Source organism: Prorops nasuta, unplaced genomic scaffold (assembly GCF_024137725.1).
Source record: "Prorops nasuta isolate Cenicafe-Biocafe unplaced genomic scaffold, Cenicafe_Pnas_1.2 PNAS00015, whole genome shotgun sequence".
NCBI classification, from domain to species: domain Eukaryota; kingdom Metazoa; phylum Arthropoda; class Insecta; order Hymenoptera; family Bethylidae; genus Prorops; species Prorops nasuta.
Window position 1 is genome coordinate 255,211 of NW_027116812.1, and position 14,371 is coordinate 269,581.

The 14,371-nt window shown below is 37.3% G+C and overlaps 1 protein-coding gene across 4 annotated transcripts in view; it reads right to left on the reverse strand.

Moving 5' to 3' along the window:
* Nmdar2 (NMDA receptor 2) overlaps positions 1-14,371 on the reverse strand; it is a 55,983-nt gene that overhangs the window by 21,496 nt on the left and 20,116 nt on the right. For 2 of the 4 annotated variants that reach the window (XM_066736179.1, XM_066736178.1), the window contains exons 3-6: positions 2,678-2,856; positions 1,998-2,412; positions 763-946; positions 538-676 (exon numbers count right to left, since the gene is read on the reverse strand). In XM_066736179.1, the coding sequence (XP_066592276.1) occupies positions 538-676; positions 763-946; positions 1,998-2,412; positions 2,678-2,856 (917 nt within the window). Of the gene's footprint in view, positions 1-537; positions 677-762; positions 947-1,997; positions 2,413-2,677; positions 2,857-6,161; positions 6,376-14,371 lie in introns of those variants that run through there. The other 2 variants (XM_066736181.1, XM_066736180.1) reach the window with 2 other exon arrangements.

Below are 14,371 nucleotides of genomic sequence, written 5' to 3' on the forward strand. Positions count from 1 at the left end.
GAAGCTTTCTTGTTATTTTACTTGTCACTTGGCCTTTCTACCTCTCTTGCCCTACTCCTTCTTTATTTACCTGCAAATCTCTTTTCGAAACCGAAAATCTATTCGTTAAAAAAAAAAGAAGAGAGAGAAAGAAAATAGTTTTTCTTTTTGTCAAAAACAAATGCAATTTCTTCTAAAAGTAGATTTTTCCACAATACTGCGATATTCTTATTCGACTATATTTAGTATAAATTACACTTTCGCTCTATTACTGTAGATTTATGCTCCAACGAAAGGAGATTTCAGTAAGAATATTTAATCCAAATCAAGTTATATTCAATTTATTTGCTATCTAAACTATTTTCTTTACTTATCTACTCAGTTTTGTTCCAACAAGTGTTTATATAACGGTTGCGTGATATACGAGTTTAATAAAAAGATATACTCGCGCATCGAATAATACCTTACAAAAGAACATATGTGAAATATTTTTAGGAGGAAAGTATAAGCCACGTATGTGCACGTAATCCCGGTAAATTTAAACGAGTTTTCACCTACCTCTTCCCAAACGAGTTGTTTACTGACTCCGGGTCTCAGGTTCATAATTTTCAGTTCCGCAGCTTTTAAGACGCCGTCCTGAGTGAACTCGACATTTGGCTTTCCTTGATCCCCCTCGACAGACACGTTTTTCAAATATCTGCGAAAATTTCATCAGCGTTGTATATCATCGTTATTATTTATTCTTTATTGCACAGTTAATAATATAAATGGAAAAAAGCTTACTTAAAAAATAGATCACCCGTATTCCAACGAGATTCGCCATCTCCCTCACAGCTCAGCTTAGTAATTAAACTACGTTTTGCGTTCTCAGGATCGTTAACAAAATTTTCCACTCCGTATGCATATACTTTAATAGCCGTGGTAATTTCGCTCACCAAGTTTTCGCTACTCGTATCAAAATGCACGCCTGGAACATTAAGGTAAGCATTGTATTTTTGTCCCTTTCTCTGTTCAGCGCGAATTTAATAATTCACTACTGTCACCGCAGGATCGGGAATAGAGCGAGGATATAGATCAATGTAACCAAGCTCGCGAATATGACGTAAGCAAAGTTATTTCACTCCGAGAGTGCGAAAAAGAAACTCTCTCAGGATAGGATAAAGATGTTAGCCAAAGCTGAAGTAAAATCTTCTAGAATTCCGAGCATAGAGCAATAAAATTCACATTTGATACGAGGAAAATCCCAGACGCAGTAAATTTTTTAAAACAGACTAAGTTCCTCAAATAAATCTAATATCAACCTTAATAAAATGTTCATTTCTGGAGAAATGAAAAATCAATGCAAATATTAGACCAGTTTTCTCGATTATTTAGTTACACGCTGTAATTATAAGGTAGGATATTAAACTAACAGAGAAAACCAATGTAGAGTAACCTCAGTTCTATTTATTATTCCAGTAGTCTGGAATGAGTAAGAGGAAACTATTATGGAAATTTGTAGACAGCGTAGAGCATCCAGTTTAGGCAACACTATAAGCGTGTCATAAATTCAAAGGCTCTGAGTTGAATAGCCTGCGAGGCATTGGAAAATTATTTACATCGATCAGAGAATCAAGGAAGCCGGAAATTGCGCTTTCCGAGCACTTTTCTCCACCTCCCTTGTAGCAGGGTTGTCTGGAGGATCAATGCGAAGATCGGAAATTATATCGAATAAAATAAATTTTCCTAAATGCCCTCTTACGTCATTGTTGCGAACGTGATAAAATGATAAACGAGGACGAAAGAAAATAATTGATTACTCTTGAAAAAAAAGCTCTTCGTTGCAAGTTAAATTCACTGATTTTCCTCCGAGTGGAAGCTTTTATAAAGCTGTACACATAATCGGTTCTTGAGAGTGGAGCTGTGGCAAAGATTAAGGAGAGGACGAGGGGAGTTTTCAGGCAAGAGAGAGAGAGAGAGAGAGAGAGACTACAGAGGGTGAGAGAAGAGGGAAGAAGAAAGTAAAGTGGTAAACTTACCGAGCATACCGACAGGAAACTGACTGGGTGTTTGAAGGTTTTCGATGACACTCTGCGTTACAACCCACACATAGTTCTCCCCGGTTATTTTATAGTCTCTGGCAGCCGTGAGAATGTGCGTGGCCTCCTCTCGAGTGGAATAGAGTAACATTACTCTGGACTCGCTGTTGACGAGCTCAAGAAGGTCCGAGGGCTTGGTTACTAGCACAGCGTTGAGAATTGTAAATTTGAAGGTATCCTGCATATCTGATATTCTCTCGCGTACTGCTTGAATGAAATCATCGTGCCCGGCAATTTGTGACGTCACCACGCTGAACTGATGCCACTTGTACCTTTCGAGGATGCTTAGCATAGCTGCCGTCTGGTGTTCCAGTGACGGGGCTAATTGCAGCTGTAAACTACCCTGCGACGCTCTCTGCACCCAACGTACAAATATCGCGCCACCCATAAATTAATCACAAATGATTTTGTTAAAAAAAAAAGGAAAAAAAGCAGAAGAGTTTCTTGTACAATTCCACGGAATACATTTTTGATTTTATTTCGGCAATATATTTATTTTTATATCTATGAAATTCTAACGATTTTCAATAACAGATGTCTTTTCTAACGAGTTAAAAATTGGTTCTTCGTGAACAAAAGAGGAATCTAGTTTCCAGAAGAAATATTTCTTTCATACTCACCCTCTCGAGGCCCGAGTTATCGGCGTTCCAAGCGATCACCGGAATCCCCAAGTAACCGGCCAATTGAAAGAAATATTGAGCGCTGGCCGTGCTACGTCCATACTGTTCATAGTTCATTAAGTATAAGATGGCGGATACATTCACCTCTAGAAATTCCTTGCACAGAGAGTCCAGTATTGCTGCAACAGAAACAAAGGAAGAAAATGATAAATTCGGGCTTTATAATTGTTATCTTGTCAGGAATAATTAAAAAGTTAGAATCTGCTATGCTCCGCTTTTCTTTTTTTTTTTCAAGACTCATTTAGCAGCTGATCAAGACAGAAACCACAGATTTAGTGTTAAAGAAACTTCATAGATATAACGCATAAATTCAGTGGTGCTAGATGAACTTTTTACGTGCTGAAGTTTTCTCTTATCGTAAGAGTTGAGCAATGCTATAAAAGTATAAAATGTGAGTCGGCTGTACCAAAAGACTGCGACCTTCGCTATTTCCCTTGTCTTTTACTAAAATCTTTTAACCTCTTTCTTCAAATAGCGATTGATACGATCATACGGGAATTCCAGATATTTTAGGACCGCCTGGTTCCGAATGCAGCTCTTTATTTTTATTTATCTTAACATTGATTTACTTTTGCCATGCTGATACGATCAATTCGACATAAAGTAGTATAAACATCTGACTTTCGGAAATTTATCAGCTTCCGGGATGCAGAAGTGATTTAACGAATACAGTGATGAAAACACTTAGAAGCGTCGGAGAAAATGCTGAAAGGAAATAGAGAGATTTCCCCTTTGTTTTATGTCTTGCTCAAAAAATCTGATAGGCCAAGGCCACATAGCAGATTGTTTCAATAAAAATGACAAATATAATAAAATCGTAGATATTTATTATTTGTTTAATTTGAAAATATTAATGATCAATTTCTTTATATTTCCATAAAGTGGTCTCAAATTTAAGTAATAATAATGCACGATACTGTGAAATTTTATCCAAAGTAAAATAAAATACTTTAATATTGTATCAACAACAAGTATTTTATATTTTCGCAAAATATATATAATATAACGTTTTGCATGCACACTAAAGTTTGCTCATTTGGACAAATAATGAAGGGTTCTTCTTTTTTTCACAAATGTCATATTAATTAGATTTTTTAGTAATAAGTCTGTGCTCTTTAGTATAACTCTTTTGAAATAAAGATCTTTGTGGGGGCACTGTAGGAATTTAAACACGGAGAAAAATCTTATTTATGTCCACTCTTCTAAGTACACTGTTCATACATGCCGTTTCACGTATTTATGTCGGCCAAAGGGCGTGGCTTCGATCCTGTAGCATCGACCTCCACCTAACACTCTATACCGCGTCACTTCACCCCGCTTCTCTATTTGCTCTACCATAATCCCTCTATTTTCACCACAAAAATATACACCCCTAAAAAGAGAACCGAAATATGATTTCATTATATTTTATAACTTTCCATCATTTTTATTAAAAAAAGAAAAAACTGGAGAAAAGTTTATTTCTATTCAGCATAATTACTGAACTTTATTTAGCTAGAATTACCAATATAGTATGAATGAAACTGAGAGCGAATTTTATATAAAGAGAGTATAACCAAAGGTGATTTATTTTAAAGCTGTATTAATCCGTGAGTGCTAAGATCCCGAGGTGAAAAAAGAAAAGTGAAATGTTAAATAGTGTTTTAAAATCGCGTTAAAGTAATCGGCAAGAATTTTGGTAAATTGATGAGCGTGTAAATTATTCGAAAAACGGAGTATAATCCACTAAGTAGAGTATTATCGTCGGCGATTAAATCCTCGTTAACAATCAACGATACAATGGTCTTTGTGTATTAAATCGGCTTTTGATGGTATATATAGGCATATTAATTAATGAAGTGACCATTCAATTTAATCCTATCTCAGCACTTTCCTTCCCTCCCTTTTTTCACCGATCTTCCTCTTCCGTTTTATTTCCTATTCTTCTGTTATTTTCCAAAGAACAAAGTCATAAAGCTGCGAAACCATCGTACACATGAGTAAGTATGATAAATCCATCATAGTCCCTCTTTCGTTCATTTCCACAATACGCCAGGCAGCACTCTCTATTTTATTATTAAAAATTTGCCATTTCAAAACTGTTTACATCGCGATTCGATAATCCCTTTTATAATTATATTATTCAAAGTGAGAGAGATTTGACGAGGAATTATAAAAACGTGTTCTTTTCCTTAATTTTTAAAAGTTCGTTGAAATTTCAGAAAAACCAGAAGTGGAAAACGAGAGATGAAAAATGATGTTCCTAAAAGAGACATGTTTGTTCGGACAAGCAATGTTTCGATATCACGCGCAATACCGTGTGTTATACGCGGACAGATTTCGTCACATACGATGTGGGACAGGGGAAGTCGACCGACAGTCATACGCCTCAAACGCGCAAACACACGAATACGCAAACTTTTTCTATTTTCTCGACACGTATACGTTAAGCTTGAAATATTAGCCACGGATAGGCAGGCAGCATTTTCAAAAATCTGCCATTTGCTACGTCGGAGACTATCGATAAATCATACAGTCATCTCTCTTTTCATACATTAATTGAACAATATCGATAATACATACTTATCTTAAAAGCTTTATAGTCAATTTATTATCCGACACTGATTACTGTTATTATTTGTAAATTTTACACACAATATCCATTTCCGAAGCTATTAGCATCATAATGAGAAAATATTATTATGGATAACGTATGCCGGACTCGTTTCTCTCGTGGATGTATATAAAAGTTAATTGAGAAAGGATGGAGAATGATATATAAAAACAAGGAAACAAGGGGGTGGTATGTATTTAGAGAGAAACAGATTGAGGACCCGTAATGTGGATGTGCGGCTACGGCTTAGGGTTTGTACGTGGCTCGGAAAGGAAGTAGTGGGAGGACGGGATAAAGAGGACAGAGACGAATAGGGGATGGGGTAGGGGTAGATCTGGTAGTGTACAGGAGGGGTTCATAGCGAGATGGGTCTATGTGCGTGTACAGCTACAACAATCTAATCATGTCCCTGCGCCTAAAGCGTTTGTCAAACTTGATTACCCAATTATCGCTAAATAAACAGGGGTCCTCATAAAATATAACTCTTCTATACTTCGCTTAAAAATAATAAATCAAAAACGTTCGTTGTCTTAAATCCACCACTACCAACAATCACCGCTTTTAGGGGTAGCATAATCAGGAATATCTATCGATATTTAATCCATGGGGCTCAATCTCCATCAGAGTCCACGTGAAATCCGGAACAGCAGCTTGCCACGAGGTACAAACTTAATTTCACGCAATACCACGCAATTTTGTGATGTATATGTATGGTAATTATGGGAGGGGATAATAGAGCTTAAGGAAACTCATCGATAAGCTATATTTATTGACGAGGTATGGAAGGAATAAACTACACGAAAAGAAAAATGAGAAATAGAGTTGGTTTACCTGTTGGACTGGGTGTCAATCTCATCATGGTACTGCGAACTTGCTGTTGAGTAAATTGGAACTTTTCGAGGAAAGTCAAGCCCCTCTGCGTCTTGGTTCTTCCCGTTGACTTGTACAAGCTACTGACAGCCCTATTGATGGCTCTGGTGTACTCGCGTACGCCAAAATTCGTATGCGGCACTATCAGGCCTACCGTCAACGGCTGCATATCGCTATTGTTGCTATGCCTAACTGGCTGTTCCTGATTCGTCGATAAACGCCAGCCATTTCCCGCGAACAATATGCTTGCCAGTATAAATAATAGACAGCTGATTCTATATATACTCGTTATCGAGTGCATCTTTCTCTACTTTTTCTCTGAATTACGTCAATGCAAATCGCAAATGGCGATTTTCACGAGTTTCAGCTCCTTTTTATTCCCTTATGCATATTTATCCTCAATTTTTTACGTACTCTTGCCATTGCTCGAAGATTCCTCCTCCAAATTCTTCCTCTTCTTTTTCCTTCTCTTACCGTACTCTTTCCATTTTTTTTAGAAATAAATCGTCCAAGGAGAATCTTTCTCAGTCATCGAAGCACGTATGTTTCGAGATCGAAGCTTTGTTCAACATTCTTTTTTTTATATAGAGGCTATATATTTTCTTAATGATATCCGTATCAAATAATTCGCACAGGTTTTCTTAATAAAATTGCTGGAACACGAGTCCCTCTAGCGTTATGCCAAAATATTACAAAACGAAGAGATGAAATTCTGATCTGGAAATATAGAATGGATTTTTCTTTGCTTTCATTTCTTTATAAATAGATGAAAGATATTGTAAAAGAATACGAAGACGCTTATAAAGATAATGGAAGTCTTTGAAATGATGATCGAACCTCGAGTATATGTATATATATATACATAAGCACTCTGGAACGAATCCAGCGTGGAAACGGAATGAATAATTAGATTTATCTTAGTTTCAGGCGAGACGATGAAAGAACGAGATAGCAATTATAGGCAAGCTTTAGTCTGTACATAGCTTTAGAAGCACGATCACGAAGCGAATATGTAGATAGGCGAAGAACCAACAAGCTTCATCAATTATTGAAAATTTCGTCGAGTCTCCTGATGGCTTTTACCACGGCCTCCAATATCTCGTTAATTGCTAATCACGATGTACCATTAAGCTCTTGCCACTCTTTTTTCCTATGTGCATTTTTTTCTAATAATTATGTATCGCAACGATTTCCTCGCGTTCGAACCATTAAGTTCCCCTTTAAAGTTTCATTGCTTTAAAGTTTCACCGCTCTGCTCATATATCTTTTACCAGTTTTCTCCTTCATAATAAATAAAATTGAGAAAGGTATCTAACGGTAGAGTGCGGAAAGCGATCGATAAAAATGCGACTGTGAGTGCTCAGAAAATTCCTTGACCTTGCTAAGCCATTCCATCCCTTTCGTCCTTTTGGAATCCCTTTCATTCCTTTCACCTACGAATTATCGATTCGTTTGTCAGGAGTGCAAAAGCACTGATCGCTTCCATTTCAACGTGTAAACGCTCATTTATTTCTAATGGAACATTCGAGAAACGCGACACGACTTTTAATCTTTTATCTATTGGCCTGCTTGAGTAATTTTAAATACTATCGATATGTCAAACTGTTGTACACCGTATTTCGATTATACAACGTGTCAATAAATTCGTCAACAGGCTTGATGATGATACTTATAGGTCTTTAGAAAAACAGCAGTTTTTTTACCAATTCAGACAGCCAACAAGACAGCCTTATTTTTCTCCAATAACGGTTACAACGATACGAGCAGAAATACCTCCTTTTCCCATTACATCAAAGCGATCGTATGTCAATGGTACTTTTATAAATACATCCCTGTTCGATCTGCCGTTTACCCCTCGTTGAATTGCAGAACAATAATTTCTAATGTTCGATAAACATAAATAATCATAATCGGAGAACGGACAGGAAGTTTCGCAGATTTTACATAGATAAAACTTGAAAGGTCTGTTTAGGTATTTTATACTTTCTAAATCAAAGCCTTTTTTATTCACAGTATTTTCCCCCGAGTGTCGTTTGTTCTGGAAGAAGAATTCTGGTAAATCATTGCAACAAAGATTGACAAATCTTTTTGCAGTAAGCCATTCTTCAATGATATGGAAATTTTTTAAAGTGCGAATTATATGACGTTCGCCACGCTTTCGCTTTAATTTTTCTTATTTAAGCGGCTTTCGAAGACGTGGCTTGCGTATAAGCGGTTTTATCGAAAAAATGTCAAATTACGAGGCGCTTGGCATAAAGTGTCGGTTAGCGATGGAGCACTTAGCACTATGCTACGTCCCACGTGGGATTAATTGATAAGAGCACCCATGTGAGCCCGTTATTTGATGTATTAGCTAGAAAATTGGAAAAAATGGAGCACATAATGATAAAAACGCTGACACTGTCAATTTCTTAATAAAAAGCTATTAGCCGACTTTGCAGATATCGCGAATTTCAACGTATATACCGGCGCATGCGTGAGATACGTATAAATTTAATTGATAATAAAATAGAAAATTAAACAGGATCTAGTTTAATTATGTTGGGCAGTTTTAAACTTCACTGTGGCTTAATGGTAAAATATAAAATTTAAGCTTATGCAAATTTACTCCTCTAGTTGAAATTTTATTAATGGAAGGAGAGAGTAGAGAGAAATTAGGAAGGTGCAGTTAATGGAGATTATCCGGTAGGGGCAAACGGGAACGGATCTATAGTTGCCACGCTCAGGAGGAAACTGTCGTTAACAGGGAAGCAACAGCGCGAGGACCATAGGAGTTCTAATGCTCCACTCTCTCTCTCTGTGTTTACCACCCACAACCCTTCCTTCCAATCTCTTCAGCACACTTCGAGGAAGCTATTGCTACTACCACCACCACAATTTCTCTTACTTATATCAAGACGCAGCTAAACGAGCTGAGTGTGCGTATATTATGCTCAAGATGTACGTTGGAATATACGCATACTTGCTAAATAAAATATATGCACATTTGCCATTTTAGATTCACGAAATCTGCTGTCAGACATCTCGACGTGGATACGCGATCTCACTATATGAATGCAACCAAATACAATCTTTCTATAATAAATGAGAAGCGAGCTGAAACGTATCGTGGCAGAGGGTAACTCGACGAGATGGGATGAGGAAATCGAGCGAGGGGGAGGGAAAGGTGGAAAAGTTTGAAAAATAACGAAGAATGAAGTAAAGGAGAAGGAAGAATAGTGCGGATGGAATTGAAACTGCCGATAGCACGAATCGTAGAAATAACTTTGATACAATATCTAGTACGATCTCTACAACATTTGGATTCTCGTTTCAACGTTTCCTTGGAATTATTGATAGCGAAAAATCTTGCTGCGAGCACGAAGAAGAATAGACAGACTTGGCCCAATTCTTTGGATACTTGGATCATCAACTTTACTCGGGCAAGATTCTCGTTAACTATTAGCTTGTTTACAACATTGCAAAGATGTATTAAACGTAAGATGTATTGGTTTACACAGGTCTTGGTAGGACAATACGATGTAGTAATGGTTTATCTGGTTTCAGATAAACTATCTAAACGTAGATGGCTAATTAGATTGCATCGTGTAAAATCTAATGTTCGATGTTTGCGTATTGCAATATCATCAATCTGATTTTCATGAAAAAAAGAGGAAATTTTTAGATTTTATTTCATTTAATAGTATTTAATAATATCCTATCGAAAACCAATATTCAATTGAAAAATATATATCTATAGTAATTAAGCAGAGTTCACGCGACAAACAAATTCGTCATAAACTGGAAAAGTATCCTCCTGTTGCGATTTGTATTAAAAACTTTCGCGATTCAGGAAAATAGAAGGAAATTGGTATTTTCCGAGGGGCAATTTTCTATAGAAGGGTGCATATCTAATCTTGAAAATGATTCGTCAGAGGAAATGTGGTAGGAAGTATCGAGCAATCTGCAGTTCAACTTTAGCTTACAGTTTAGTCGTTTGATTTAAAAGATAGATAGGAAGAAAGGGACGAAGGAAGAATGGATGATGAGATAGTTGGAGGGGGGGGGGGGGGTAGGAATGAAGGAAGGAGGGAAGGTAGGAGGAAAATGAATAAGTAAGATAAGAGAAGACAGTAATGTTTAAAGGACAAGGTGACTGGAGGTTTCCTAGTTATCGGCTTTATAGCTTAAATGGGATAGCATCTCCAAAGGATAACGTTTGGGGTCAACCCAATGGGTTCAATTATCGCCAATGGGGATACGTTTATTCCGTCCTTTCTTTTCTACTCGAAACCCCTCCCTCCCCCCTCCCCCTCTTTCTTTGGAATTTCCACGTTCCGTAACAGGTCTTTAAATTTTTCACGATACAAAAAAGAAAAAAAAAACACCCTACACAACTTTTAAACAGTTCATTCCAGTTTAAAGTTTTTGTGCGACCCTGCATTAGACTCCTCTGCATATATTATAATTATACTACTCGCGTGTCGGCTGTTCCGGTAACTTGACAAAGAGAAAACATTACGAGAGTGACAGGAAAGTCCTCGACAGGCAGCTTTAATTCCCGCTGGTCGACGCACGAGAGCTTTAACCGCTGCTTTCCTTTCAACATTTGACAAGCTATCTCCCTCGTGTGGCTTCAAGTATAAAAAAAGTATTAGTCATAAAAACCATATTTGTGAACCCATTGTTATACCACTTGATCTCTCCCTTTCTTTTTTTTTTCTTCTACTTTCTTTGTTGTTTCTAAGTAGTATATCAAGACAAGAGTAATAAAAGTTTTAGTGTACGGAGCGTGTCTCATCCGGCGAATAATACTCTCCTCTGTTTAAAATTCATGTATTTTAAGGGCACTCGAACATTGTGCACTCTGCTGTAAAAATCTCCCATTCTTTCTAATGTTTGCATTTTGTTGTTCTTTTAGAAATTTTTTGCACCCGTAACCCTTTGTCTCTTTCACAGTTAAAGTGATGCGAGCAGTTCATCTTACCGTATCTTCTACGAGTATAGCATAGTACTAAAGTAAAAAGAGAGTAAATCTAAAAACCCACGAAACTTTTCTTTTTTTTAGAAACTGCAAAGATTATCTTTACACGTGTAGGTACTAATAATCGCATCTCGAATTAAATTTAAAAGGGGGAACGAAAGTTTTATTCCACAAAAAGTCAGATTTTATTTCCTTTCCACTAGATTTCCATAATGGATCGCAACGATTTCTCTCTCGTTCGTGTTCTTCCCTTTTCATTAAATTTAAATTCCTCGCGTTTGTGAGCGCTAAGTACATTTATAGCTATTCGTCGCTTCTCTTTTATATACTCCCTTTCTCCCTTGGTTCACCTTTTTTTAACGTACTTTAAACCTCTTAATTCTATTGGCTCGTAAGTCTAACGGAAGCTTTTTTTCCTATAAACGCTTAATTTCAAAAGACATTTGCGCGGGAGAGCAGGGTCCCTCTCAAAAGTTCGACTTTCCTACCGGAACAGCGTCTGACTGAAAGAATATGTTTAACCGTGCATGTAATAGAAACCGAACCATTAAAGTGTTTCCTAATACAAAGGTAAACATTTGACAATCAACTCGTTCGGTGGAAAAATCATCACGCTGGTTTCCACTTTGAACCGATCAAAACAGCATGACGCTTGAAATAATAGAGGCGATAATACATTACACATACTACATACAAAAGGTTTTCCTAACCGTGTATGTATAAGCAGACTTCGTGTTATTTAACTATACCACTCGGTATTGAATATTTCGTTTAATTTGGTATTAAATATGATGACCGAGATAAACTAAAAAAATATTACTTATACGAACAATAAAATTTATCAAATTAAAAACGTAGAAAACTGGCACTGAATAAAAGTATAATATTTTTTAGTCAAATAACTCGAATTCTATATTTCACAGTTGGAAAAAAATCATGTATATATCGTGTTTGGTACAATCAAAATACACAATGTCCCAGTTTTCATTGATATCGCTGCGCTCCTGTAATGGAATTCCTAGTGTAGTTGAATGGACCGTGGTACCCTCTCTATTTCTTCTGCCCATTCGGATTAAATGGCAACCATTATTAAATTTCGCGCTGAGCATTAAAATTGCATACAATGCGTATTATAAAATAATCGCGACCGCGCGAATTAAAAGCACTATAAGTAGACTCGATCTTAATAATTGCGCGAAAGAGGATCATTGAGTGTATTTTATTGATCGGGAAGAATAAAAGAATAAATATAACCGCGCGTGTATTATTTGTGGCGTCAAGCAAACAGGAGTAACAGTAGTGTATATAAAAGAGCATTAAGCCACACTGAGGAATAGACTGAAGTTTAGTGTGTGACAAAGATATTATAAGAATTCTCCGAGGAAATCTGATTGGAAAAAGCTCCACTTCATTAATAATATATACCATGTCGACTGTCCACCTGTCAAAATATACCCCACTTTTTTCCCACTTCATTGCACAATTTAATTCTGAACCTCTGCACGAACCTAATCATGTACGGTCTATTATTTATTCCCCTCCAATAATCAATAATTGCATACTGCGCTTAATTTCTCTTACGTGATCCCATATGACTGCTCGCACTTATATAAGAGAAATATGATTATTCTCAACGAAACTTCCTTTTTGCCTCTATTTTACTATACTCCACTTTTAGATCTCTGTGGAAAAATTTTGAGGAAGAACCAAATGCAAATTACCGAAAATAACTATGATCAACCTAACGAAATTGCTTTCCATTTGCGAGGCTGATGGAAGGGAACCTAAATGCATAGAGCGTGGAATATATTGTAGGCTAGACAACGAGGAAGTGTTTAAAACTACGAATAAGTGTTAAATCCGAGTCGGTTTTCTGGCGCATTCTCTCTTTTTTATCTATCTACTTAACCTCCTCTCCCTCTATCTTTTTTCATCCATTCCACACTGGCCTCTCTATCCGCTTAATCAACGCACTTAACAATTAGCGCCTCGTTAATTCTCACTCGGCCATGGTAAGAGAATTTTCAAGGCAATTCAACTCATCACAGGCTTGCCTGAGTGCACTTGCGAGCATTACGCCATGCAATTGGTCGTCCCTCGAATATCCTGGCCCGGTTTACTCAGGAAGCCAAGTAGCCGATAGAATATTTATTGTGATTCTCCGGAATCAACCGGCGAGTATGTTACTTCCGCCTTTAAACACCGCTTACTTCGGCCCGACCTCGCCTCACCTCGCCCGATATAAAACTCTCATCATTTCGCTTCCTTTACTTCCGTATCATTTAGCAAAATGCAATCCTTTTATCGAAATTGCACGCGTTTCTTTCCCACTTTTATATGCATTGAAATTTTCCGACGAAATTAAGTTCGCCTATCAAAATAGCCGCTTTGCTTCGCTATGTTTTTTTATTTCCACTTTACGTATACGCATATACAAAGTGCGATGCATACTCTAAGACAATTTTCGAACCATTAAGTGCTATTACAGCACAGAATGCTTGCATCTGCTCCGATAAACTGTTTCCTCAACAATTTCAAACTCCAAACTTCCCAGTGGCCCAACTTCTTCCCCATATCCAATAAACAATGTAAATTTTATATATCACTGAAGGTATTCGACCCCTAAATCATCGTTTAAATGATGCACGAGTACAATTACGAACAATCTCACTCTTTCTTCTGATTTGTCATAGTAAACCACACTATTACTCCCTAAATCTTCCCTCCCTTTCAACCGAAACCATTCGTAAACTCTGGTCTCGTTTGTTACCACACAAGAAATTAATCAATCGCGTACTCGAGGTTTCGATCACGCATGGACATTGAGATGGAAATACCTGATAAACTGTCCTAGCTATAGCGCTGTGCAGGACGAACGGCACAATGAACAGTGAAAAGATTGGCAGCGTTATCGAACGATGATTGGATTGGATTTCACCAGTAACAAGTTGCTGGCAGTGGATTGGTGTTACAGGACAGGAATAAGTAGGAGCGAAGTGGGACAAATGGATAAACGAGAAGAATGTGACGGGTAAGTGGAGAAAAAGTTGGAAAGGGAGGGGGGGGGGGGGCAAAGATAGGAATGAGACGAGAGGATAGAATATAGTACGAATCGATCCTTGCAGGAGCAAGGACGCAATCAGGTCATCTCGATCAAAAATCGATTTTGCTCTGTTCCCGATCGATCACTCTTCTGATCGCACTCGAA